The sequence below is a fragment of the Mirounga leonina genome, unplaced genomic scaffold (genome assembly GCF_011800145.1).
Source record: "Mirounga leonina isolate KUSES-001 unplaced genomic scaffold, KU_Mleo_1.0 Mir_168, whole genome shotgun sequence".
NCBI classification, from domain to species: Eukaryota; Metazoa; Chordata; class Mammalia; order Carnivora; family Phocidae; genus Mirounga; species Mirounga leonina.
The window spans coordinates 9,044,450-9,070,734 of NW_023270426.1; the positions used below are offsets into that span (position 1 = coordinate 9,044,450).

The window sequence follows — 26,285 nt, forward strand, 5'->3', positions numbered from 1 at the left end:
TGTCATGCACAAAAGGAAGGATGCGTGGTACGGTGGGTTCTTCCGACGCACATCTGATTTGTAATTTTTAGGTGCTCATCTGACTTTTTAAAAGTACTCCTTTGATAACCTTACTGTTGTGGCTCATTTTGTGAAATTGAGAACAAGTGCTGGGGTGTGGGTGAGCAGAAGCCTGAGCACCGCGAAGGCTCTGCGCGCTGGGAGGCTTCCATGTCCGAGGACCCGGACGCTGCCGCCCATTTACTGCGGTGAGGACACATTGATTTTCTCCCTCTTGTTTTTTGCTGCACTTCTGAAGTAGGTATGCTATGAAGCATCTTTCCTAGTGGGCAGAGGAAAAACCGTCATGAACTTTGTCACCCCAGCAATCAGGCATTTCAAACCCAACTAGATGGAAGAGGAGAACAGGGCTTTTAAGACTCCTGAAAACCTCCCGACTTAGTTCAGCCTCCTGGCCGTTGTGACAGAGAGGTTCCCTGCAGTTTGTAACAAACCCTGATAGACAATGGGGCAGAAATGTGAGGGGTTTTTTTTCTTTCTTTACTGTTTTGAGGAGAGAATAAAAGGATCAAATCGGTGAAAACAATGCAGCTTTGTGCAGCAATCTGGGAAGGTTAGCAAAGTGGTCTTGTCCAAGTTTTCAACAAGATGTTCCGTTCCTGTTATAATTGGCTGCTGGGTAGGTTTGGACCTAACTAGAATGCCAGTGTTCGATTTCACCGTGTCCTCGGTGGAGACGTGTCACCGTTTATGCTCGCCTTAGTGACAATTTTCTAAAATGGAAACTCGTGGGAAATCATTACAGTGTTTATATGTCTCCCTTGTCGGACGGCATTATCCTGTGATATTTTACCAGTGTTTTCCACTGCATGATGGCATCTAGCGAAGGTTAAGGCAGAACAGGTCCCTCTGTAATTTTGTGACTGCATTTTACTTACTCAAGAAGAAAAGATAACTGACAATTAAGTATTTGGGATGTCACAGAAAGAACATGTGCAACTAATCAATGGTATCCTTTGGGGACATGATTTTATAAAGCTGATAAGGTAGAAAAATTGGGATTTTGTGATTTGTGTTACATGATGATAATTGCACCTTTTCAATAAAAAAGATTTCTCGAGTAAACATTGAGCTTGCAGGGGATGCTGGTAGAAATGCTGTTGTTTTTCTGCCCCCATCCAGGCAATTTTTTTTAAATGCTTTTGTAGACCAGGAGATTTTTTTTTTCCCCCATTCTTTTAGAGTGATGTTTCTGAAGGAATATCTGGTGTGTTTTAAGGAAAGTCATTTATTATCCTGAAAGCAAGTAACACTGTGTAAAGAATAATAATTATTATTTTTTACTTCTTACAGTTCCCCAGTTTTAATGTTTATCAGAGTTGGATACAGTAATAGCAGTCTGTTACATAGTATATCACACACTTGTTACAGTTCTTTATTTAACCCCATTTCTTACGTGCATCTTAATAATAACCTGCTTTTTAGTCTACATTACTTCCAAGTGATAAATTGCATGGAAATTTCTTTGATGCATTCTTCTGTTAATTCTCTAGCTTCTACCATGTGCATGTGTATCAAAGAGCAACTAAAAGACATTCAGAGCCCAGGCTTTTCTAGAAGCTCTTGCAATGCAGGTTTTTCCCATACATGGGCCACTTTTGCTTCTTTTTTTGCACTGGCTTCAATTAGAGATAGACACCTTCTCTGCTGGTTAGGACAGTCCTTTCCTACTGTTCCAACAGCTTTGAAAATCTCTACCCTCCTTAAAAAAAACATTAGTTAGGGGTTCCTGGGTGGCTCAGTCATTAAGCGTCTGCCTTCGGCTCAGATCATGATCTCAGGGTCCTGGGATCGAGCCCCGCATCGGGCTCCCTGCTCTGCAGGAAGCCTGCTTCTCCCTCTCCCACTCCTCCTGCTTGTGTTCCCACTCTCACTGTCTCTCTCTGTCAAATAAATAAATAAAAATCTTTAAAAAAAAATTTAGTTAACTAAACAACCAGACTCCTGGGCCCTACAACACCTCATTCCATGCTCGGTACCTGCTATTGGGTGACCTAATAGAAACTATTTTGAATCTTCTGTTCATTTTCATTGCTCCCCTGTAGGCCTTTCTGCATTTATTCTTATTTCTCTTTCTTTGGGGGCTAGATAATATTGCATTAAGTGGAGCCAAGAGGATTGCTCAGCTCATTTTTTTAAACCTTCTGGAAACAACACTTCTTGCTGACCTACCACTTGAGACCAACAGCACTTGTATATAAACAGCTACTCTTCATCCTACATCTGGGTACTTAATTCTGCCTCATGTAGTATTTGACTCAGTCCTTACACCTGTAAAATTTAGTGGGATTTTTTCTGATTCTTTTCTCTAATTTGTCATATTCATTATGAATTCTGATGTTTTACTCTATAAATTGGTTGCCCAGCCATGTGTCCAAAGTTGGACCTAGGGTCGGAACTCTACCATCAGAGTTATTAGTTAATTGATTAGATAGTCTGGGACCCATCACTGCCCTGCATTTCAAAATGCTCCTTTCCTAACAAATGTTGGGTTCTCGTGCCTCCTTAGCTGGACTTTGACCCAGCAGAGTTTAAATAAGACTTTAAATAACATTTTCCTCCATGTTTTGCTAACTTTGGGAACCATCAACCTTACAGGTTGTTAAATTCTAGAATTTCATATGGAAGGCACGGAAGCCATGAATATGATTGACTGTCTAAATTCAGTGCAGTAGTAGATTTTGACCTACCAGAAAGAATCCTGCAGCCCGGTAACCTCCCTGCCAGACAAATATTTTCAAGCACAGCCCAGAGCTGAAAGCACTAATGAATTCCAATCCCAAGGCAGCACACACTCCGGAGGGGTTGTAATTGACCAAGAGGTAGAAAACTAAAACGGGAAGGCCAGCGCGTCCTTTGGGGAGCTGGTATACAGCACAGGCCGACAGCGAGGGCTTCAGGCGCCAGGCCAAATGAAGAGTGTCCCCAGCAGCATCACTGCCACATTGGAGCTAAAAGCAGGTGTCCTTGGCGGGCTGTCAGGGGCCTCAAACCCCCTGCCACTGTCAGCACAATTATATATGGATGCATATTTTTCAGCAAGCGAGATTCTCCGCTTTTATCCATTTTTCAAAAGGATCCATGAATCATAGAGGGTTAAGAAGCCCTGTTTGCTGGATGGACAATAATCCAAACTTCCAAAACCGATAAAATAGGCTGTTCGGGATTGATAGAACGAAGAGATTGTAAGGAAACAGTGAACATTTATTGAATGCTAATCGTGCACCAGAGACTCTTGAGGACATCAACTTATCCTCACACTAACCCCATGAGGTAGCCAGGGGGTGTTGGAACCCAGCTCTGGCTCCAAAGCTCCATACTTCCTACCACACCGTCTTGCCTCTCTAAAAAGTGGAAATGACTAACCATTGAGGATTAACCAAAAATCATGGTAAGCAAGCTAAAACAATGGGGAAATATGATTTGATATTCAAAATGTAATTTATATCTATTTTTATATATTTATTTATATAAAAATTATTTATTTATTATATGTTTAAATATATTTATTTACCTGTTGAATAAAGTTGGGTAGTTAGGCCGGACTGGGGTCCCAAGAAGGTGGAATGGACCAGGGCTCAGCTTTAAAAAGGAGGGATCGGGGCGCCTGGGTGGCTCAGTCGTTAAGCGTCTGCCTTCAGCTCAGGTCATGATTCCAGGTCCTGGGATCGAGCCCCGCATCGGGCTCCCTGCTCCGCGGGAAGTCTGCTTCTCCCTCTCCCACTCCCCCTGCTTGTGTTCCCTCTCTCGCTGTGTCTCTCTCTCTGTCAAATAAATGGATAAAATCTTTAAAAAATAAAAAATAAAAAGGAGGGATCTTCTTGAGTGAAAGCTTCTCAAGAAACAGGAGAAGATAGGGCGCCTAGGTGACTCAGTCGGTTGACCGTCTGCCTTCAGCTCAGGTCATGATCCCAGGGTCCTGGGATTGAGCCCTGTGTCAGTCTCCCTGCTCAGCGGGGAGCCTGCTTCTTCCTCTCCTCCCTGCTCATGCTCTCTGTCACTCACTCTGTCTCTCTCAAATAAATAAATAAATAAAATCTTAAAAAAAAGAAAGAAACAGGAGATGTAAATGGAACAGCCCCACATCACATTTGGGTTTCTCAGAGAGTGAGATCATGTGTGTATGAACCGAAAGATTTGACTAAACTAATTTCTTTTGTACATCTCTGTACTAATCAATGACAGTCATTTCTCTTGTACATATTAAATTAGGTAAATTCTACCATATGACACCCTAGCTCTGTTTGGACTTAAGTATTAATGATTTTCTTACAAGCCTTCTTAGCAGAGTTTAGGAAATCTTGCCACCATGTAACATGGGGTATGCTTAACTAACCCCCCTAACACTACTTTCTTTACAACTGTAAGTCCTGAAATCCATATTGGTGACTCTTTTATGAAAAATATTTGAGAATTTTCAGGGAATATTTAACAAAAATGCTCACAAATTTCTGGAGTTTTCTGTTTTTTTTTTTTTTTTTGCCAGTATATCTTACCTTTAAAAATGTGATCATCCATTTGGAGTGCTCTGTTTGGGGAGGCTGGACAGGATTAATTCCTGTCCTGGTGTTGCAGTGTAAACAGCTTTTTGCCTGTCTTTTGTCATTAATGATCATGCTGTAGCTGTATCCAGTGCATTGTAAGCCAATCTGTCAAGGCAAATAAACAATTCACCTTGTTAAAATTCCCTAAATCTTGCATTAATAAAACCAAACTAACCCCCTGAACACTCAAGAGATGTCTTCCTCCATACTGCAATGATGGATGACATGTCTAAAGATCCTGGAAATTAAGTAGTTCAGGTCATTAAAAGTGTCCCACACTTGTTATTGATTTAATTTATTTTAAAAGGTGGGGGTGGAGATAAGAGTGTTAACCCCCCCACCACCATTTTTTTTTTTTTAATCTGAAAGCTACCACTTGTACACGTAATTAAAACTATTGCCTGGGTGATCAGCTCTGTATTTGTTACAACATCAAGCTTTATTATTTAAATAGGTATTGTGTCATTCTCTTAAACAGATATCTAGAAACATGGAGATAATCATTACAACTTATTTTATGGCAAAAATTCCCTGGAGCTTCATATATACGATGATCCTTACAACCTTTGAGTTCTGGGCACTGAAATAATGACCTTATGGGCACCCCCAAAATTTCCCTGAGTAGATGAAAATTTAGAAGGTCATTGAAAATAGTAGTGAAAGCATGCTTCTGGGAAGAGGAGCTTTTTTCTATTTTGTGCATTTTTTGTTTTCCTACTTTCTGTTTACTTTCCTTAAGCCTCAGTGGATACAAGCAGCTATGTAAGGAATAGGAAGAGACCAAGACAGGGCTGGGTTTCCAGATGCCTCCTCTCGAGAAACTGAACAGCAGGAGGATTGAGTGCTGGTGTAGCTCAGGGCTTAGCCTGCTTTGCTCATTCCATTCATATGTCCTAAACTGGGGAACTGTTTTAAAATTCTGCTAGAAATGAGACCACTCAGTATGTAAATTATGACAAAAAGCAATGTTACGTAGAATTACATATTTCAAAATATACATCATTTGACCTTTTGTCATTTGCGCCTTATGCATCACATTGCATAGCTATTCCTGATCAGCCATGTGGGCAATACTTCACCATCCCTCCTCATTGTTCTTTAAACAACATGTGGGAGGAGGACTATGGTAAATGATAACAATGACCTTTGAAAATAATTCTCTTACTTTCAGAGATTATCGTACAATCTTTGATGTTTTTTCCATGGTCTTTGTAAAACAAAGGGGGGGGAGGGTGGTGGGAGAGAGGGGCAACTGTTTCATCAGTTCATACCCTGTGGCCCTCTTTTTTATAAAAATAGATACCCACGAAAATGCACTCTCTTGTTCTCCATTAGATTTCGCCTTGCACTTGCGTAATTCGGATGGCCGAGAAAGGACATGGTTATGCCATTATGCCAGCTCCTTAGCAGAGCTCCCTAAATGGAAGAACCGTATAGATTTTTCTTTTTTTTTTTTTTTTTTTTTTTTGTATATACACTGATTTACACTTAGTGGTAAAGTTGTTACTGACCCTTTAAGTGGAGCTGTCCAAATGGCCATAAATGTCAGTTGATCCTAATGCCGAAAAGAGGTGATAGCTGAGGGATCTTGGCTAAATCTTCCAGTTAAAAAAGCCATGTAGTATTTTCTAAACAGTAGTGGTCTCTTGTAGACACACACATACACACATGCCCAGACCACTTTATCACCCAGTAAGGAAAATTTGATGTACATATCTTAGCAGAATTATTGAGGCTCCCAGGTTTTTAAAATACTCTAATCAGAATCTCCATGAAGGCAAGAGTTCTGCCCACCTGGTGGCCCACTGTCTGCCCCCCTCGTCAGCATCTGATGTGTAATAGATGCTCCATAAATGCTTTTTGGGTGAGAGATAGATAAAATGGAGTATTTGGTGACACTGAAGAGCATGCCTGTCCCCTGAATTCTTGGTGGGTGAAATAGGGACCACCCCACCCCTTACAGATTGTGAAGAATGATGCTGGTAAGAACTTAGATGGGCAGTCATGACTTTTTGACGTAGTTCATTTGATTATTGATTGCCTAGTAAATTTCACTTTCTAAGTTCTCTTTTCTCCTTTTGCAGGCTGTCATTTTGGAAAATGAAGAGCTTCCCAAACTCTTCCTTGATTTCCTAAATGTGCGACACTTGCCCTCGCTACCAAAGGCAGAGAGTTGTGGGTAAGAAGTGTTGTTCACCTATCGGACATGTATTTGAAGCTACTCTGCAGTCACTTGTTGGGCTAACCAATAACCCCAGTGATGCTAGAAGGGGCAGCCTGGCCACGCTCATTCTCTCTGCTGGGACAGCACTCACTGGCCCCCTGCATGTAGTCAAAGGAATTCCTCTGCAGTCCTCATCCCTAAATTGCTGCCAAATGACCAAGGCTCAGTAACTCAGGTTTAGACTTACGGAACTGCCTTTTTAAAATATGCTGCTTCATGGAGTGATGTTACGTAATGGGACTTATGAATCTAGATAGCCTATTGAGGGACTAATAAATTTATTTGTGGGTACTTGAGCAAAGCGTATATGCCATGCATATGCAGTCATATTATCTAAAAGCTGTGAATGACCTTGGAGGTAATTTTAGCCGACTCCCTTATTGTTGACCTGATCAAACTGAGACACAGGAATTAAGTGTCTTTCCCAAAATCTCTCGCCTTGTCGCTGGCAGAGCCCAGGACTTCCCACATGAGCTCTCTCTCCCTGCTGTCCTGCTGCCTCTCCCACAGGACCTTCTAATGCGGGGCTGTAAATCCCAGTCCCTGTGTACCAAGGAACCAGACATTTGATATCATCAGCAATTGGGAAGTGTTCTTCTGAAGAATGAACTCTGAAACCACTTGCCCAGCTCTGGGCCCCCGACTTAGGTTGAGCTGGCCTCCAAAGGCCATCAGCAATACCCCTGACATATTAAATCCATTTACAGAGAAACACATCATTACAAAGTCTCTGCAAACCCACGCAGGAGAAGGGGTTTTGTTCATCCTCTTGTTGCCTCCAGAGCCTCCTGAAGGATGCACACTAGCTACAAGACGTTCACTCAGACCACACCCAAAGGTGTGTTAAACCCCAGCCATCTTCAGGATGAAGGCTGCAGACACCAGCTCTCTCACTGGTAGTGTTTGCTCAAGGCCACGCTCCACTCACCCCAGAGAGCACGGGTGTTCTCCAAATAATAGGCATTGTCCGTCTGTCCTGTTCTGACTTGAGTGCCTTTGCTAGGAGGTTGTGCTCTATACAAGGGTGTTTTTAAGAAGAGATTTTAGGAATGACAGAGTGAAATCTTTTCTCCATTATATAAGCCCGAAAGTAAAACCATAGGGTGTGTAAGTGATCTTCGGGAAAATTGAAGTTCAAGAATATGGTGGTCTTAAGATTCTTTAGAAGGAGGCATCAGTCATGCTGTGACGTTGTCAAGACAGCTCTCTCTTCAAAATGTTCCCCAATTCAGAGCTCTAAGAATACTGGCTCTCTTTTCCTTGGTTTGCAGCATCATTTCCCCAACTTACATGGTCTTCCTCTTCTTCTTTTAAAAAAATTCTAGATCTTTTGATGAGACGGAATCTGAAGAATCAAGGTAAGAACTAACACTAGTCAATCAAGAGTTATATAAAACCAGGAATAGGACTATGGTTTTGTTGAGTTTTAATGACTATGGTATAAATGTATCAAGTCATGATCTTCTTGATAATATTTGTTAGGCAATTAATTTATAAATATTTGATAGGAAGTTAGAGAAGTAACCAGCTATATCTAGGAATGAAGGGATAAGAACCCTACATTGTTTTGTGCAAGTAATAAGAATACTATTTTATCAATAATTGTGCTGTGAGATTTTAAAAAAAGACAAAAAACAAAAAACCCAGCACTTTTCAGCAATGATTTATCATATAGATTGTATATCTGTTTCAGATTCCACAAAGAAATGTTGAGAAGGTGAGCACAGTGCTGGTTCGTTCCCTGTAACTCTGCTCGCTATTAGTCACCCACACGGTTAGATACATAAACCTTGAGATGTCCCCACACAGCAGTTTGATCCCCTCAAAGCTAGTTTGTCGTGTTTTCTGTTTACCGTCGTCCCCTGATGCTGACATGCCTGTTCTTGACCTTTCCAGCAAACTGTCCCACCAGCCGGTACTGCTGTTCCTCAGGGATCCATACGTCTTGCCTGCAGCCGGCGGTAATCAAACCTGTCATCGGCTAACAGCTCTTTACTGATCTGACCCTGCACCACATAAACCACGTTTTTAATACAGGTCTAACAGAGTGACATTGGTCCAGGGCTTAATAATCTGCCAATAAACCAGTGCTCTTGGTGTAAGAGACATTCAGAATTTTAATTGGGGCAGGCCTTTCAGCACGAAATGTAATTTTTCTTTCTACCGTACCAGGCAGTTTTGAATTAGAGTAATAAGGAGGAACGATACTCATTGTCTTTTCTTTGTTTGTTTGTTTTTGGTGGTGTTATATTTTGGTCTCTGCTTGTTTTTATCCAGATGTTAAGGTTTGATTCCAAGGCTCTGGTTCTTTTTTTTTTTTTTTGAAATGCTTTTTTCCCCCAAAGCGGTGTATGTATGTTACATGTGTATCTTTACTTCCATTTAGGTTATAGCATCTCAGATGATCAAATGTGTATTTTTAGGAGTTATATACTTAAATATAATGAATTTATGCATAAGTGTAATCAATATTTTAGCCTGGGTCCTTTCTTTGTGCCAAGAAATTTAAATTCCTCAGAGTCCCTCCCCAAATGGTCTGCTCTACACCTCTTCATGAGTACATTGTCAGACGTTTTCCCATCTAATTTTTTTTAACAGCCCCATGTAATAGGCAGGGCAGGTATCCTCATTGGCTAATGAGAGAATGGGGGCCTGAGGAGGTCCCTGACTTGCCCGGTGTCACATGGCTGATGGGCAGACCCCTTGGTGCCTAATTTCTCCTTGTGCGCTCTTTATGTAGAGTGAATGTTCAGCCCTTGTTCCTGGGAGTAACTAAATAGCATAGCAACTCAATAGCAGTAGATAAATTATCTGTTGAAACTGTTCCTACATTCTGACAATAAAACCTTATCACCAGCAAGAGGAGGGGACCGTTCTGTGGCAGCAGTGTGTGTCCTGAGATCAGTGACTTAGCTGGCAGAGTAAAGAGGGACGGCCAGGACCCAGCCCGGCTCCATGGATGGACCATTCCTGGCGCCCTGATCGGAGAGAGCCGCCTTTGCTATATAGGAATACGTTCTTAGAGTATTTTCCCTATACAGTTCTTTCAGTGAGGAATGATTGCCTTTGTCTAGCATTTGCTTCCTGTGTTTTTAAAAAAATGTGTATTATATTAGTTGACATTAGGTTAACAAAATGTTACAGTTAACAGATACGCATCATGTAATCTAGGCTAGAGGAAATAGGCAGCGTTCTCTAAAGCATTCTTTTTATCTTCTGAACGTGGTTCTACAAGTACTTTTTCCAGGTATTGTGGATGGTCAGAAATTTCATGCATTGGACCGATGACACTCCTGTGGATGTGTGGAGAATGGAATGATCGTTGTGATCTTAGCCAGGGTGCTTAGTGGAAGAGGGAAGATGTTTTATGATCTGTGCACCTGGTTGGGCAACAAAGAACAGGAGGAACTTTGAGGGGGAAAGAACTTCAGGGGCAAATATCTGGAGCTAGAGAGGGTAAAAGTGTGTATTGTTGGTAAAACGTTGGCGTGGACGGATGACTTGTGCAAATGGGAGATTGCCGTTTGAAGAGGACACGGAAATCACGGGTTTTATGGACAGGATGGCACCAGGTATGGGAGGGCCCGTCACCGGATCTGTTTTTGTGCAGTTTGGCCAACCCACCTTCATAAATCGGATTCCCGTTATCTTACAAGTATGAGCTGCTGATAGGCTCTTGCAGATCTTTAGCATTTAAATGAGAGATAAATTTTACTGGCATCACATTTCTGTGTTATTTAGGCCTCTTAGCAAAAGTGGAGGGTACTCCTCCAGAGGCAGACACTATCCTCTTATAAAATGCTAATAATCAGTCTTCTCTGAACATACGCTTTTTGGCCTCAGTTTGGATTTCTCAGGGGAATGCACAACAGCTCTTGCCCTGGTCCCCAGCATCTGCAGCATTGGCTACACTCTGGATGTTTTTCATCAGCTTTCATCAGACCTCCCATCAGCTTCGGCCACCATCTCAACCACTCTCTCCGCTTTCATCCATGGTCTCCCCTGCGCTTTCCCCCTTTCCCGCTTTTCTTCCCATCCCTGGCAGCCCACCGGCGGGCTATCATAGATCCTCTTGTCTTTTCCTTTGCTTTCTTTTGGATGATCTCCTTGCTTGTGGTCTTGATGACCTTGTGTATACAGCTGAGACACAGTCTTGGGTTTCCATCCCCACCCTCTCTCTCTGAGCTTTGACTCCTATGAGGCTCTCACGGCCCTTGATGCTCCGGCCCCTGCTCCTGTTTCTAAGAGGAGCCCCTTCCACGCTCTGCCGCATGCACCCTGAGTTCTTTCTGGGCCTCTGAGGTGTGCGGTCCATTCCTCTCCCCCCCCCACCCAGGGCACTGTTGTTCCCCCTCCCACCCCCGGGAGCTCTCTTCTTGTCCCCACACGGTGCTGCCTCTGCATCTTCCGGGCGCAGCTTGAGAGAGCCTTTGCCTGCTCTGCTCTCAAGGGCCCCTTAAGAGTTCCCCCTTCCGCCAATCCCATTGCCTTTTTTTTTTTTAAGGTCCACAGTAAATGTTGACCAAAAAAATGAGAACCAACAAAAATGACAAACCTTTGCTAAATCATCCCCTCTCAATGGGAAACAAAGGCGGGGGCAGCATTCAAACACTAATGGGCATTGAATGAAAATCCTATGTATGATGAAGCCGAAATTCAAAGTGTAGAACGGAGTGGAACCAATTGAGGAAAAAAATGACCTCTGATAATCTTCTCGTTGGTCCCTGATTGGTGGACCTTGTTATAAAACACCTCTCTGTTCCATTCACTTCGATCAGAGTCCCCCCGTTTGCTTCCTTTACTGTAGTGACCACACACACTGTTCCCTTTTTCTTTCTGTCGTGTTCACCTTCTGAATCTCCAGCCTCTGGCGCATGTTCAGCACTTGCTGGACCATAAACACAGCGCCGTGGCCTGCCATCTTCCCTCTGCTGGGAATGCTCCTCGCCCGGACACCCTGGCGGGTGGCCGCTGCACCCTCATTCCCACAGTACCTGCCCACAGAGGTCTTTCCTCACCTTCCTGTCCCCTCACCCTCAAGCCCTGTGCCCTACTTCAGTTTTCCCCTTGCCTTGATTTATTTTTTTAAAGATTTATTTATTTATTTGGGAGACAGAGGGAGAGAGAGCATGCTCAAGCAGGGGGAGGGGCAGAGGGAGAGGGACAGAGAAAGAATCTCAAGCAGACTCTGTGCTGAGCATGGAGGCCGATGGGGGGGCTCCATCTCACGACCTCAGGATCATGACCTGAGCTATCAAGAGTCAGACGCTTAACCGACTGAGCCACCCAGGCACCCCTCCCCTTGCCTTTAAACTACTGCTTGACCTCTTCAGGCGATGTAGCATTACTGAGTAATTAATAGTATTTCCCCTTTTTGTCCCTTTTGCTGAACTTACTTAAATCCATTTAAGCTGAATATGCTGATGATGTAATTTCACTAACCTTCAAATAAACTTTTATATTTTGGGTAGCAAGGGATAAATGCCCAAATGCTAATAAAGCATGTTAATGTGTTCTGTTTGGGCATTTAATTGAGAATTGATCAATATCTCCACTGATGGCTCTTGGTTTCAGTACACTTCTGTGGGGGGAGAAATACTTTTAGAATTAAAATGAACTTAGCAAAATCATTGCTCTTGATTGCGTTCAAAATATGTAGATTTAAGTCCTATCACAGATTATTAAAGGTATGTTTGTGGAAAATTATGTTGTTTCATGCTGGATAAAAGCAAACACTAAGAAATCGAGTGTCATCACCCAAAAGTAATTGAGTTGCTCACGTACTGGAAATATTTTTAAAGCGTATTTTGTTGGTGTATTCATTTGCTTGTGTCCCTGACTAGCATGGAAGTTCCCTGGTGTGGACGGGGCCTGTTACTTACTTACATTCCCAGTAATTAGACCATACTTGGTACGTGATGGTAGCCAGTACTTACCATGTGCCCAGGTCAGGTGCAAGCACTTTGTTTTACCCTCCAGTTTGTACAACAACCTTCCAGGCAGGTACTGTTACGAAATCCCTCACTCGTCACGGGGAACCCACCACCACTTTGAATTTGTCCCCGTGTACCTTGAATGACAGCCAGAGCTATCTTTTCCAAACACGATTCAGTTCTGTGTCACTCTGCTTAAAACCCTTCAGGAGTTCTCACTTCCTGGGCTTGCCTGGGTCCTCCGGCCCTCAGGCCTTCTCCCTCCCTCCCTGTCTACACTGGCCTCCATTCCGGCCTTTGAACCTTCCTGGCTCCCTCCTCCCGCAGCCTTGCCAGCTGGTCCGCTCCTCCAAGAGCCTTTCTGCCCTCCCTTGCGAGTGGCTTTACGTAGTAGGTACTCTATGGAGGTTGGATTAATAAGTGAACATACTAGTTTCTGTCTGAAAGTATTGGACCAACTAATTTCCTTACCTAATAACTATATTTATTGAAAGTGGTGGGCTTTCACGTAAATCCTGGATATAATTATGTGCAGATTGAAGTTGAGAAACTGAACCTCTGGGCCGTGTGATGGATGGGGTCCCCCAGTGCAAGGTATCCGTTCATATTTTACATGCTCTGATAACTGGAATGCGCCATGGCGGATGCACACCTCTGGGTTTCCTTTGTATCTCCTCTAAAAATGTGGCTGATTTTGCCAGTTTGACAGGATGGTTTTTGTCAGAAATGTGCCCTTTTAAGTTAGGAAGATGGTCCCCATTCCTCCCGCTCCCTGGAAGCTCGTGCAACAAAACGATCATCCTCAAGACAACTTGGACTAAACACTGCTGTAAACCACAATGGAAAAACTGCAGCCAAGTATTCCCAGTAGAAATCTTGGAATCCCTTCAAGTATATTGAGATTTTGTTAGAAATTGAATTGCCAGTGTAATCCATCTTCCTTGTGAGAAAACATTCAGATAAAGAGCTGGGGCCTAGCAGCATTAACCATTAGAACATCCCTTAAATCAATAAGCTACAAATCTGGCCGTGCATTCCTGCAGCGCCTGGTCGTGCACTGAAGTGGCTTTCGGCTGAGGCGACATGACAGATAGCGCGTCCTCAACAAGAGCAGGCTGCACGGTGATGCGGGTCCCTAAGTTACGAGGGGCCTCGCCTTGTTCAAGTCTGCAAAATGCAGTTGCGTTTTATTGCTGTGCCTAAGAAAAGCCGTTTTCCTTTTGTTTTTCAGATTTTCCAAATGTGGTTATTGAAGGAGTCCTCCATGGGATATTTTACCCCCATCTGCAGCCCAGGTAGAAATCCTCCATGGCTAGAAGAAGCCGAAGCAGGTTTCACGGCAATCGATACGTACCAAATTAACCTAAACTCTATGACATAACAGCTCTAGCTAGTGGTAAAATTCACAGTCCCAGCTTAATTCAGGGCAGGGACATTTCCATTAGAATGGTGCTTTTAAAAATAGAAACTGACCAGGGTGGTGCTGAGGTTAAGGCCAAGTGTTTGAGAAGTAGAAGGTAGCTGCCAGTTTCGAAACTATAGAAGATACTGGGAGCAGCAAGTGTAACAAAACAAAAGTTACTCTCTGCTTTAGTTGCACCATTTGCTAATTGAACATCTTATCCTGAATCACACTGAGACTGATCTACTTTGGTAGCTTGCTGTTGTTGTTGTTCAGGTTTTAGGAGACACTGATCTTTTCATCGTGAGAGTTTCTCGGTCAGTGATAGATAACTGTCTTACGTCCTGGCACCATGGGAATATCACAGATAACACACCGTGCTAAATGTGAGTCGGAACTAAACTGGAAATTAAACGATGCTGACAGTGTTAGGGCATTTTTAAAAATCTTGTCATCGCTGTTCACACTGCAGTGGAGTCGCATCATACCTAGGGATTAGCTTCTAGTGTCAGGACACGAGATAAAATGGAGTAGGGAGGCTCCCCTTGACAGCCATTTCAGAAGGCGCCCTATTGGAAGTCTGTGCGTCCAACACAACCAGATTTTCCTCCGGTGTTGGAAGAAAGGACTGTCTCTTCCGCTGAAGACCGTTTGACGTTGTCGGTGTCCGTTTAGGGCAATTTTGTAGAGAACCACATACGTTTCAACACTAGAATCACCCTTCGTCCTGCAAGATGCTTGTCTTCTGAGAGACAGATGTGAACTGACTGTACCCGAGGAGACGCCACAGTGGTCACTTGGTTTCCTCAAGGTTCTTCAGCCGTCATCAGGGTTCCCTCATTCATTAAACTGGTGGGATTGTCACGGGATTCATTGTTATTTTCCTTATTGTTTCCTTTTCGCTGACCTCCTATATGGAATTAATGTAAGCTCAGTGAATGATCTAACTCCACTGTACATCTCACTAACACTCATATTTTGAGTAATAAAGGACAAAAGCATATATGCAAACTTTATGTACGTGCTGTACTTAGGCATTTTGTCAAAAACTAATTAATAGCTAGCCTATTTATGGTTATTCATTTTACTAAGCTTCTGTGCGGGATTCAGAATGAATAACTAAATCATGGTTTTGGGTCAGGATCTAAATATACAGGTTTAAAGCCTGCTGCAGACTTTGAGAGATACCTTTGTGATAGATGTGTTACTTCATGCTGGAAACAGGCGAGGACTCTGTAACCAAAAATAACTGAATACTCAAGTGTGGGAGATATTTTTTAAATGTTTTGTTGTTAGCTCTTTTGAGTTAAATAAAAACAAAGAACAAGAAGTATTTGAATTTGTCTTCTAGGATTTTACTGGAAACACAAATTGTGTCTTGTCTCTTTATACACACACACACACAAAACTTCTCGCATACTCATAGGCAGTTATTTCTAATCTAAGTATTAAATTACCTCATCTTTAAGCCAACAGGTACTCATTAAATAGGTGATGACTTACAAAGAGGGTAGAATTTTTTTTTTTAAGATTTTGTTTATTTATTTGACACAGAGAGAGACACAGCGAGAGAGGGAACACAAGCAGGGGGAGCGGGAGAGGGAGAAGCAGGCTCCGCACTGAGCAGGGAGCCCGATGTGAGGCTCGATCCCAGGACCCTGGGATCATGACCTGAGCCGAAGGCAGCCGCTTCACCGACTGAGCCACCCAGGCGCCCAGGAAATTTTTTTAAATACAAAAACCAAGCATTTTTGGTGGCACACTCCTCAAGAAATCTGATAATTTTTCTTAGTGATGACTTTTATTTATTATTTAATAATTTTTAATATGTAATTTCATATTCCGTTTCAATTCCATTATAGGAAATAGAAGCCACAGTAGGTCTTTTAAGCAGAATGGACTAATAAGGAACTGGATGTTCATAGAATCTTGGAAGGGCGAGGAGAGTGAACTCCTGGTGGGTAATGCAGGAGTGACTTGCAGAATCCTCCAGCAAGATCTGGTACCAACCTGCCAGGGGAGGTACAACCTTTGCTTAACGTTAAGCAGGAGGAATTCAGGTAGTCAGGAGGCCGCTCCTGGAGCTACTGAGGTCAAAAACACCACTGCAGCTGTGATCCAGGTATCAGCAAGTAAGATCAGGAAGTCACTGTGACCACCGTTATGTGCCTCGTAGCAGCACCCAGGAAGCTGGACCCTGAGCCCTGGAACAGTGTCCGGCTGACACCACCTACTCTACAATTGCTTCTCAACACCCATGGCCTTGCTTGCCCACAACTACAGCCCCACGCAGCGGGAAGATGGTACTCACCCACTTCCATCTTCCACTCCGACTCATGAAAGCACATCCACTTGGCAGAACCTTATTATCGATCCCCAGCTTCAAGGGAGTCTGAAAGGGGCTGGAACTTTCTGGTCACTGCAGTTCAGGAATGGACATTGGAAAGATGGTGGAAAATATTTCCACAGTTGAAAATGTAATAACAACATATGAAAGGATATATAAAAAAGAAAAATCTCCCACCCCGTCCCCTGTATTCCCACTGCCCACCCCCACCACAAACACCCACTGTGCTTAGTGTATGTGTATACTTGCAGAGGGATTTCATCCACATGCAAGCAAATAATGGACATTTAGTGTACATATCCCATTCCCCCCCCATTTTTTTTTTTATTTTTACAAAACCTGGATTTTTCTTTTTCTTTTCTTTTTTTTTTTAAACCTGGATTTTTCAAATCATGGATTCATAGACAATAGAACAGTAAAGAGTAGAGGGATGGAAACAGAATAAGGAGAAGGAAGAGAAACCCCATTGCCACCAGAGGCAATGCTCCTAGTTGCTGGATTTGGTGGTGTGCTTGGGCTTGGTCTCAGATTTCCTTCAGTTCTTCAAGCAGAGCCCCTCTCGGGCCTCGCCTCCACCACGCGGCCACTTCCGAACCAGCACCCCCTTGGTGTCCTTTCTCCCCCACCCCAGGGTTTAGACCACTGGCCATCTATACAACCCCAATAACGCTTACCATCCCCACCTGGTAAGTCCTTAGTCATTTCACTTCGAAAAGCACAGGAACCTCATGATCACAGTTTAGAAATAACAAATGGCTGCCACCTCGTTGGTCGCCTTTGATCAAATGGTAATAGGCTGCCTAACGTGCTCGGCTGGGGGTACCGGTACTGCCATTAGGGTGGCTACTATCAAAAGCAGCCAATGACAAGTGTCGGCAAGGATGTGGAGACCTTGAAACCCTCATGTGTTGCTGGTGAGAATGGAAAATGGTGCAGCTTCTGGGCAGAATGGTCTGGCAGTTCTTCAAAAGATTAAAATTACCATGTGATCTAGCGGCTCCCCCTTCTGGGTGTATACCCAAAAGAAGCCAAGTCAAGGGGCTTGAATAGATTATTTGTACACCCCAGTTCTTGGCAGTCAGTATTCATGAACACCAACAGGTGGAAGCAACCCAAGTGTCCATCAGTGGATGAAAGGATAAACAAGTGTGGTCTGTGCATGCGAGGGGGATATTATTCAGTGCTAAAAAAGAAAGAAGTTCTGACGCATGCTACAGCATGGATGAACCTCAAAGACCGGCTAAGTGAAAGGACAACTCCGGTGTGATTCTACTTCTGTGAGGTACCTAGAATAGTCCAGCTCCTAGAAACAGAAAGTAGAATGGTGGTTGTCAGTGGCTGGGGGAGGGGGGGGGATGAGGAATTAATGTGCATTGGGTTTCAGCTAGGGAAGACGAGAAGGTTCTGGAGATGGGGGATGGTGATGCACAATAGTGTGACTACTTTATGCCACTGAACTATATACTTTAAAATGGTAAATGTCGTGTCATGCATGTTTACCAAAAAGTTTTTCAAGTTTTATTTTTTAAAAGATTTTCAGTGAGTATGGATGTAATAATGCTAACCAATTAATGATACTTGCCAGGGAGCAGGAGGGATTTGGGCACACATACTTGGTGCAATGCTCCTATCCCCGGACAGCCTCTCAAACAACAGTTCTCCCTTGGGGATACGTACGCATCACAGTCACCTGGGTCTCTGAATCACTAAATCTGGGCTGGATGGGGCCTCTCTCTGGGTACTTAGAAAAACTGCCGAGTTGATGCCGATACAAACATATGTTAGGAACCACTACTGGAGGGATGTGAGGATGTAAGATGCTTTACTAACTACCCTTCTTTCGTGGCTCTTCACTTTTATACCTTCTGCAGGACCCGCTATGAAGAGAACATCGATTCAACTCCTAGGCTATTGCGGGTGGCCACAGGGAGGTACTTGTCTTAGTCAATTGTGATGTATAAGAGACATAACACAGACCGGTGGCTTATGAGCAACCAAATTTATTTCTCACGGTTCTGGAGGCTGGGCAGTCCAAGAGAGTCCTGGCACATTTGGTATCTGGTATGGGGTTCTCTTTACTGTGTCCTCACGTGGTGGAAAAGGGGCGAGGAATCTCTCTGGAGACTCTTAGAAAGGCACCCATCCCTTATTATCGCCTAAAGGTCCTACCTCCAAACACCACCACATTGAGGATTAGGTTCCAGCGTATGAATTTGGGGGTAGGGGGTGGGACACTGACTTTGAGACAGTAGCAGGACTCTGCAGAAGCAGCGAAGGTGACAGACACCTGTGAGTCGTGGTCTCATTGATACCCTTTCGGAATATGTATTCAGTTACTCATCCACTCCTTCAGTGACATGCATTTGAGTTCCCTCACCAGATTAAGGCACTGGTTAGGCATCTAAAGAATAGAGACATAATCGTTGTCTTCTTTTGGAATTTTTGGCCATTTACTAGAGAGTATCTTTCCTTTTAATTGAATTGGTTATAAAGTTCAGGGAATAAGGCTGTCTCCTACAGTCTCTATATACACAACTTAGAAGCGGTCCTTTTCATCAGGTCTATGTTGTGGTTTTCATCCTTGATAATTACAGATTTTGAATTCAGCAGTGGAAACCCAGGGAAGAAACAGACACTAACTCAAAACTGATATTTCTGCACCATTTATGTTTTCTGCCCCCTGCACAGACATAGTGAAAGTCTGGGCTCTGGTGAGAGTGAAGAGGCACTTATTTTTGTGCGAGGGGGAGGAGGGTACGTTAAAATGGTAAACCTCTGGAGTCCATGTAATTATCTAGAGAAGAACTTGGTGTTATATCCTAGGAGTAGACCTGTAAGTCTGACCTCTAAAATGTGACACATTTTCTGTCTTCACAACTCTCCCATCATCAGTCAGAGAGACCTCAACAGTGTCTCCAGCTTTGATATTCTATTTATTTGGATACTTCTGTGTACTGAGCTCCTACTGAGTGCTGCATATTGTTGGATAGGGTTTTTTCAGACCTCATCCCATTATAACTTTACAAACTTTTTATGAGCTTTTACTGAAGAAGAAAGTGAAGATGGGCAGGATTGGTAAGTAGCAAATATGACTGAGCGCTAATTTGGGTGCCGAGAGGTACGAGGCTAAATTCTGTCCCTAGATTGTCCCACTGAAGCCTCACGACATCTTTATGAGATATGTATTCTTACCATTCCACTTAACAGAGAAAAATGAAGGCTACAAAGACAGAATCGCTTGACCAAGGCTACCAGGTAATAAAGAAATCAGAATTTGAAACTTTTATCCCCCAAATTTAGGCTAATGCACTCCCCCAGCAGCTTCCCATTACAACTGTTTGTATTTATGGGCTTATTTGAATCACACCACACATGAGTACTCAAGTGGGAAAGAGCTAGGCGTGTAACAGTTGCTGATCTTTCTACACAACTTTGCAAGTTACCGGCCGCTTCCCCATCCCACATGATTAAACCAAGCTCTGCGCGCCCAGCTGCAGCCGCCTCCCGCATCTCTCTGCGTCCACTTCCACTGCAGTCAGTTCTGCACACCACAGCCAGAGATGTCTTCTTATTGTGTCCCTCAGATCATGTCACTTGCTCACAATCTTCCAGGAGCTTCCATTCCCACATGAAGCTGAAACTCCTGCCACCCTCTCCAAGTTCCTTTGCTCTCCTCCTGTGGGTATTCATCCAGCTGGTGACACTGGCGTTTCAGTCCCCAGGACTTGCCAACCCTGGTCCCTCCTTGGGAATTGCTGGTCTCTGCCTGAAAGACCCATTCTCCCCTGAGAAGATGCTCATTCTCACCTGTTAGGTATCAGCTTCAACATCCCCTCCACAAAGAGCCCCTCTTTGGTCACGCCACTCTGCACCATGATTTTTAAACATTTTTAGTATTGAAGTAGAGTTGACATATATTAGCTACTGGTGTACAACATGACTGAACAATTCTGTACATTACCCATGTACATGGGTATCTTATCTCCATGATAAGTGCAGTCACCATCTGCCACCATCCAACATTATGACAGTGTTGTGGACGATATTCCCTGTGCTGTACTTTTCATCTCTGACTTATGTATTTTATAACTGGAAGTTTGTATCTCTGAATCCCCATCACCTATTTAACCCATCTCCCCACCCCCCTCCTGTCTGGCAAATGCCAGTTTGTATCTGTGAGTCTGCTTGTGTGTTTGTTCATTTGTTTTTTGGTTGCACATATAAGTGAAATCATATGGTGTTTGCCTTTCTCTGACTTCTTGTGTATCAGAGCAAACTGTTACTTCATAGTAGTTTTCACCATCTGTAATTATCCTGTTTGTTTATTTGTTTACTCTCCCCCTCCTCCAAAGAACGTGAACTCCATGAGAGCAGGGGCATCTCCTGACTTGTTTATACTCTTCCTCCAGTGCAGGGCCAGGAGTAGATCTCAGGAGACGCTGTTGAAAGAGCAGATGCTCAGTGCCTGTGTTCCCAGCACCCAGCTCAAGGCTGGCTCCATGCTTCACAGCAGAAACTTCATAAATGCATGTGGGGTCCGTGACCTGCATGAGGATTTGCTAACATCTTCCCAAATTCCCGTAATGTTTCATTATATCCTGATCTGAAAACAATGATTTCCTACAGTTGCTCACTAATTTGACTGGATTGGGTAAGTACACATTTGGATGATTTCTTCAACTATCCTTCTTAAAAAATGATGAAGCTAATTCAGTGATTAGAAGCCATGGTTGGGTGACGCCCTAGGGCAGTGGTTTTCAAAATTTGGACCTGGGGCCAGCAGCATCAGCAGCATCCAAGAACTTGTTAGGAATGTAATTTCTCAGGTCCTGCCCCCGATGTCCAGACTCCAATGCTCTGAGTGTGGGGCCTGGAGATCTGATAAGCCCTTTAGGTGATTCTCGTGCACAAAGAAGTTTGAGAACCACACTAGAACATTTCAAATTATTTTCATGTTGCATATTTTTTAAATGTTTAAACTTTTTTTAAAACTCTTTTCTAATTAAAAAAAATAACCTCAATACTTGTAGGGGGAGCACATCCAGAGTCAGGCATTGTCAGGACGGCTACAACAGAAGGCTGATGATACCTTTAGGACAACTGTCCAACCCATCAGAATCTCAACAAAACTAATAAGGTATTTTAAATGTAGTTAAAGATAAGAGCTATCACACTTCGCAATTATCTTCTTTCACATGAACTTTTGTATCTGGTTATCATGGTAATTTTTCTTCACAGAAGACAACAAAAATGTTTTTCTAGATCCTTGGTATCTTTCTAAATTTGAATCTGAATTTGAATGTGACTTCATGGAACTTACAGAATAATGTGATATTGGATGGATAAAAATCCCTGAAATTTGTCATTATGAAGTGTGTTAAGTGCTATAAGGAAAAATGAATACTTATGTTGCAAGGAAGATACCTGATTTAGATCGGGGCGGGGCAGGAACCTTCTCTGAGGAAGTGGCATTGAACTTGAGACCTAAAAAGTGCTGGAGGAATTCATCGTGCAAAGAATGGGGGAGGGGAGTGTGTCGCAGAGACATCAGCAGGTTCTAAAGCCCTGAATCAGGAGAGAACTGTGTCAAGTCTCCACAGAAAGTCAGTGAGTGTGGAGGAGAGTGAGGGGCTGACGCCAAATCCCACAGGGCTCCCCTCGAGAGGTGGCATTCAAGACTTTGACTCAGCCTACGTGCAATGGGAAGCCACTGATGGGTTTTACACAGAAGAAATACGATTTATTTTATTTTCTTGTATTCAGCTTTATTGATGTATAACTGACAAATAATTTTATTTTTTACATTATTTTTTTATTAGTCATGAGACATTTTAAAAATTTTTTCAAGTTTTTTTTTAATATTTAGGTCATTTCTCTAAACCCCATGTGGGACTTGAACTCATGACCCAGAGATCAAGAGTTGCACTCTCCTCTGACTGAGCCATCCAGGTGCCCCAGGCATGAGACATTTTAAAGCATGAATTTTAAAAAATCCTTCAGACAGCTTGCAGATATCAATGAACAATAAACCATTTAGGGTAATGCACATGATGTATCACACTTGAGCCAATTTATTTTTAAAAGATCACTCTAGCTGCTGATGGAGAATGGACTGGTCAGGTGCAGGATCTGAAGCAGAGAGACTGCTTGTTAGGAGACCCCTTGAATAATCTAGGTGAAGAAGATAAGATGTGGATATTTAAGATGTATGGCACAGCTTACCAATGACCTTAGTGATGGATGTAGAAAGTAAAAGGAAGGGAGAAAGAAGTCAAGGATGGGTTTTGGGATTGCACAGTGGTTGAAGGGTGGTGCCGTTCACTGATTGGGGCTGGGAGTGGGAGGTTGGGACTTGCTATAGACTAAATGTTTGTGTCACCTCCCCCAAATTCATATGTTGAAACCTACTCCCCAGTGTGATGGTATTTGGAGGTGGACCTTTAGGAGGTGGTTAGGTGTGTGAGAGCAGGGAATTCCCTTGCCCCATCCACCATGCAAGGATACCACAAAAAGATGTCAGTCCATGAACCAGGAAGAAGACCCTCACCAGTCACCAAATCGGCCACCAGACTCCAAAATGCTGTTTACAAACCACTCAGTCTACAGTACTTTGTTGTAGCAGCCTGAATGAAAACAGGACCCCTGTCCCCAGGGAGTTCCAGGTTTTTTGGATAAATCCTTTCCTTCTTGGTCTCTCCTCCAGTGCATGCACGGTGACCCCTCCTTCGTGAGTTATGCCTGCAGCAGCATGAAAGCAAAACTAGATGCATCACTGACCCACCCACAGAGGGAAACTCCCCTGGATTTTTCCCATTATGGTAACAGATTGGTGCTGAATTCTTTCCCACTTTTTGCACAAGGGTTGGGAAGATGCTCTGTAGCCAGGAACAGAGCAGAGCACGGAGAGCAAACCTGTAAGGTTGATCACAAAGTGCATGATATTGATACCCGCCTGAGTTTCCAGGTGGTACGTGGTGTGATCATACGCACTTTTCTCATTGACCGCCCCCACCCCCTGCACCAGGCAGGCCACATGAATCCCCCAACAGATGAGGATTCAAACGTGAGGCTTTCTAGGGTGGACAACCTGACTTGCATAGTATTTACGACTGGAGAAAGCAGTTTCTCATCACCTCTCAGGCCGAATCCAAACTGCTCGGCTCAGGGTTGGGCCTCCACCATCAGAAGCCAGCAGCCGGCCATGCTCGCAACCAAGGAATGACATGGAAGCCAGATACCACCCACCACAGACACTGCCACTTAAATCTTACCACCACCTGGATCTTTCCTTTGACTGTTGGACACCCACCACATTTTTTATCAATCTACTTCTACCAGACCGTTTAAACCTCAACTCTGAAGATACATATTTTTTAAAGGCAACAGTCTTTGAAGAAGAACAGAAACAGCTGAAAGATGAATGCCAATGTTGAACAATCTTTTAATCGGGGGGATAGTGGCATGTTGGGTTCTCTCTGTATCCTCCAAATCCTGACTCTTGAGTCTTCTGTTGGAACTAGTGATGGGATGCAAATTCCAAGTATGGGGCGCCTGGGTGGCTCAGTTGGTTAAGAGACTGCCTTCGGCTCAGGTCATGATCCTGGAGTCCCGGGATCGAGTCCCGCATCGGGCTCCCTGCTCAGCAGGGAGTCTGCTTCTCCCTCTGACCCTCCCCCCTCTCATGTGCTCTTTCTCTCTCTCTCTCATTCTCTCTGTCTCAAATAAATAAAATCTTTAGAAAAAAAAATGAAAAAAAAAATCCAAGTATGGATTTTGTGATGCATTTAGTGTTGACTTGAATATTTGTCAGATGGACCTTTTTTCCCTCTCTCTTCCAGACAGGACTCCTGTGACTCGTCACTGTTGTTCTGTGTTAGTGCCAGGTGCTTTTCCATCACTCAAGAACATCAGTAAAGCCAGGGCGCCTGGGTGGCTCAGTTGGTTAAGCGACTGCCTTCGGCTCAGGTCATGACCCTGGAGTCCTGGGATTGAGTCCCGCATCAGGCTTCCTGCTCGGCAGGGAGCCTGCTTCTGCCTCTGACCCTCCTCCCTCTCATATGCTCTCTCTCTCTCTCATTCTCACTCTCTCAAATAAATAAATAAAATCTTTAAAAAAAAAAAAAAAAAGAACATCAGTAAAGCCAGCAAACCTCCAAGCAGGTGAGGTTATACCACATGAAAATTTAACGCTTGGCCGAAATCTGAAGTCCACAAGATGAATGACAGACTTAAGTAAAAGCCGTTATGTACTTAACAGCACAAAAATTTTCCATTACAAATACTGTTTTTACTCTTTCTTAATTAAAAAAAAAAAATGCCTTAAGGGGACTTTGAATTTCCAAGCCTTCCAGATCAAAGATTTCTTCAGCTGTCTGAATTATAGGAATGTTGAAAAACAAAAACAAATCCTTTTCCTGCTATAAAATCCTTGCCATGTTTTTGTCTTTCTGTAACTCAAAACGGCTGAACTTTTCAAAAAAGGAGTTTGGTGAGTTCTGCTCACAACCCAAAATCTCATCAGAAACGAAGTAGTTAATAATTTTGAAAGTGTCCTTCTAATCAGTCTGTCCAAGTAATAAAGTTTACTAAAACTTATCCGATTTGAAGATCCCCAAAATTGCTAAATAGCACTTGGAATAAAACAACTTAGAGCTCAGGATACCAAAATATTTTAAACTGTTTATTAAAGTGATTCAGGACCAAATTTTATAATTAGGGCACGGTGATGGTGGTGGCCAGTATAATTTTCCTCTGATTCTGCACACGCCCTTGGCTATATGTGTCCTTTTTTTTTTTTTTTTTAAGATTTTATTTATTTGAGAGAGAGAGAATGAGAGACAGAGAGCATGAGAGGGAGGAGGGTCAGAGGGAGAAGCAGACTCCCCGCCGAGCAGGGAGCCCGATGCGGGACTCGATCCCGGGACTCCAGGATCATGACCTGAGCCCAAGGCAGTCGCTTAACCAACTGAGCCACCCAGGCGCCCCCTAAAATGTATTTTTTTTTTTAAAGATTTTATTTATTTGAGACAGAGAGAATGAGAGAGAGAGAGCACATGAGACGGGGGAGGGTCAGAGGAGAAGCAGACTCCCTGCCGAGCAGGGAGCCCGATGCAGGACTCGATCCTGGGACTCCGGGATCATGACCTGAGCCGAAGGCAGTCGCCCAACCGACTGAGCCACCCAGGCGCCCTATATGTGTCCTTTTGACAACACAGTTGCCAAAAGGGCAAACTGTTGATTTCAAAAGCTTTTGTAGAAAGCATAGGCTTTTTGTAAAGTAGTAGTTGACAGTTGTGAGTTTGCTGCTGCTTTTGGTCTATGAGTTTTTGGCAAACTCACTTTTAGCTCACTTGATAATTATTTATTGAGTGCTGGGTAGAGCTGCTAACAGGCAGCCATTGTGGTTCCTCCACGTAGGAGAGACAAACAGCTCTGAGCAGGAGGTGCGTCCTTAGCTCCTTGGCCATCTGGTATGGTAGACAGCCTAGCAGTTTATTCCCTGGGCGCTAAGTGCTCTCAGAGTTTCAGCCCTTTGAAAATGAACCCCTTTTTGCTTCGTCACTAGTGAGGTATCATTATGCTCATATTAATTTAAAAAAAACACTACATGGCAAAAGTACGTGTCCCTATGCTCCCAGGGAGCTCACGTTCCTGCCCTCTGACACAGAGACTTACGGCACTTTTTTGTGTCTAATGCATATTTGTTTCTAATTTCCTCCCATGTTACCTTAAAAACATTTTTTAGATACATTTTTTCCCCTAATTGTTAGAAAGA

At 43.4% G+C, this 26,285-nt stretch overlaps 1 protein-coding gene across 5 annotated transcripts in view; it reads left to right on the forward strand.

The window, feature by feature from the left end:
• SNX24 (sorting nexin 24) overlaps window positions 1-15,496 on the forward strand; it is a 157,616-nt gene extending 142,120 nt beyond the window's left edge. For 2 of the 5 annotated variants that reach the window (XM_035013992.1, XM_035013995.1), the window contains exons 4-7: window positions 6,689-6,783; window positions 8,154-8,186; window positions 8,725-8,789; window positions 13,993-15,496. In XM_035013992.1, the coding sequence (XP_034869883.1) occupies window positions 6,689-6,783; window positions 8,154-8,186; window positions 8,725-8,789; window positions 13,993-14,060 (261 nt within the window). In that variant the 3' untranslated portion in view covers window positions 14,061-15,496. Of the gene's footprint in view, window positions 1-6,688; window positions 6,784-8,153; window positions 8,187-8,724; window positions 8,866-13,992 lie in introns of those variants that run through there. The other 3 variants (XR_004680863.1, XM_035013996.1, XM_035013993.1) reach the window with 2 other exon arrangements.
• Window positions 15,497-26,285: the final 10,789 nt, after the last annotated feature.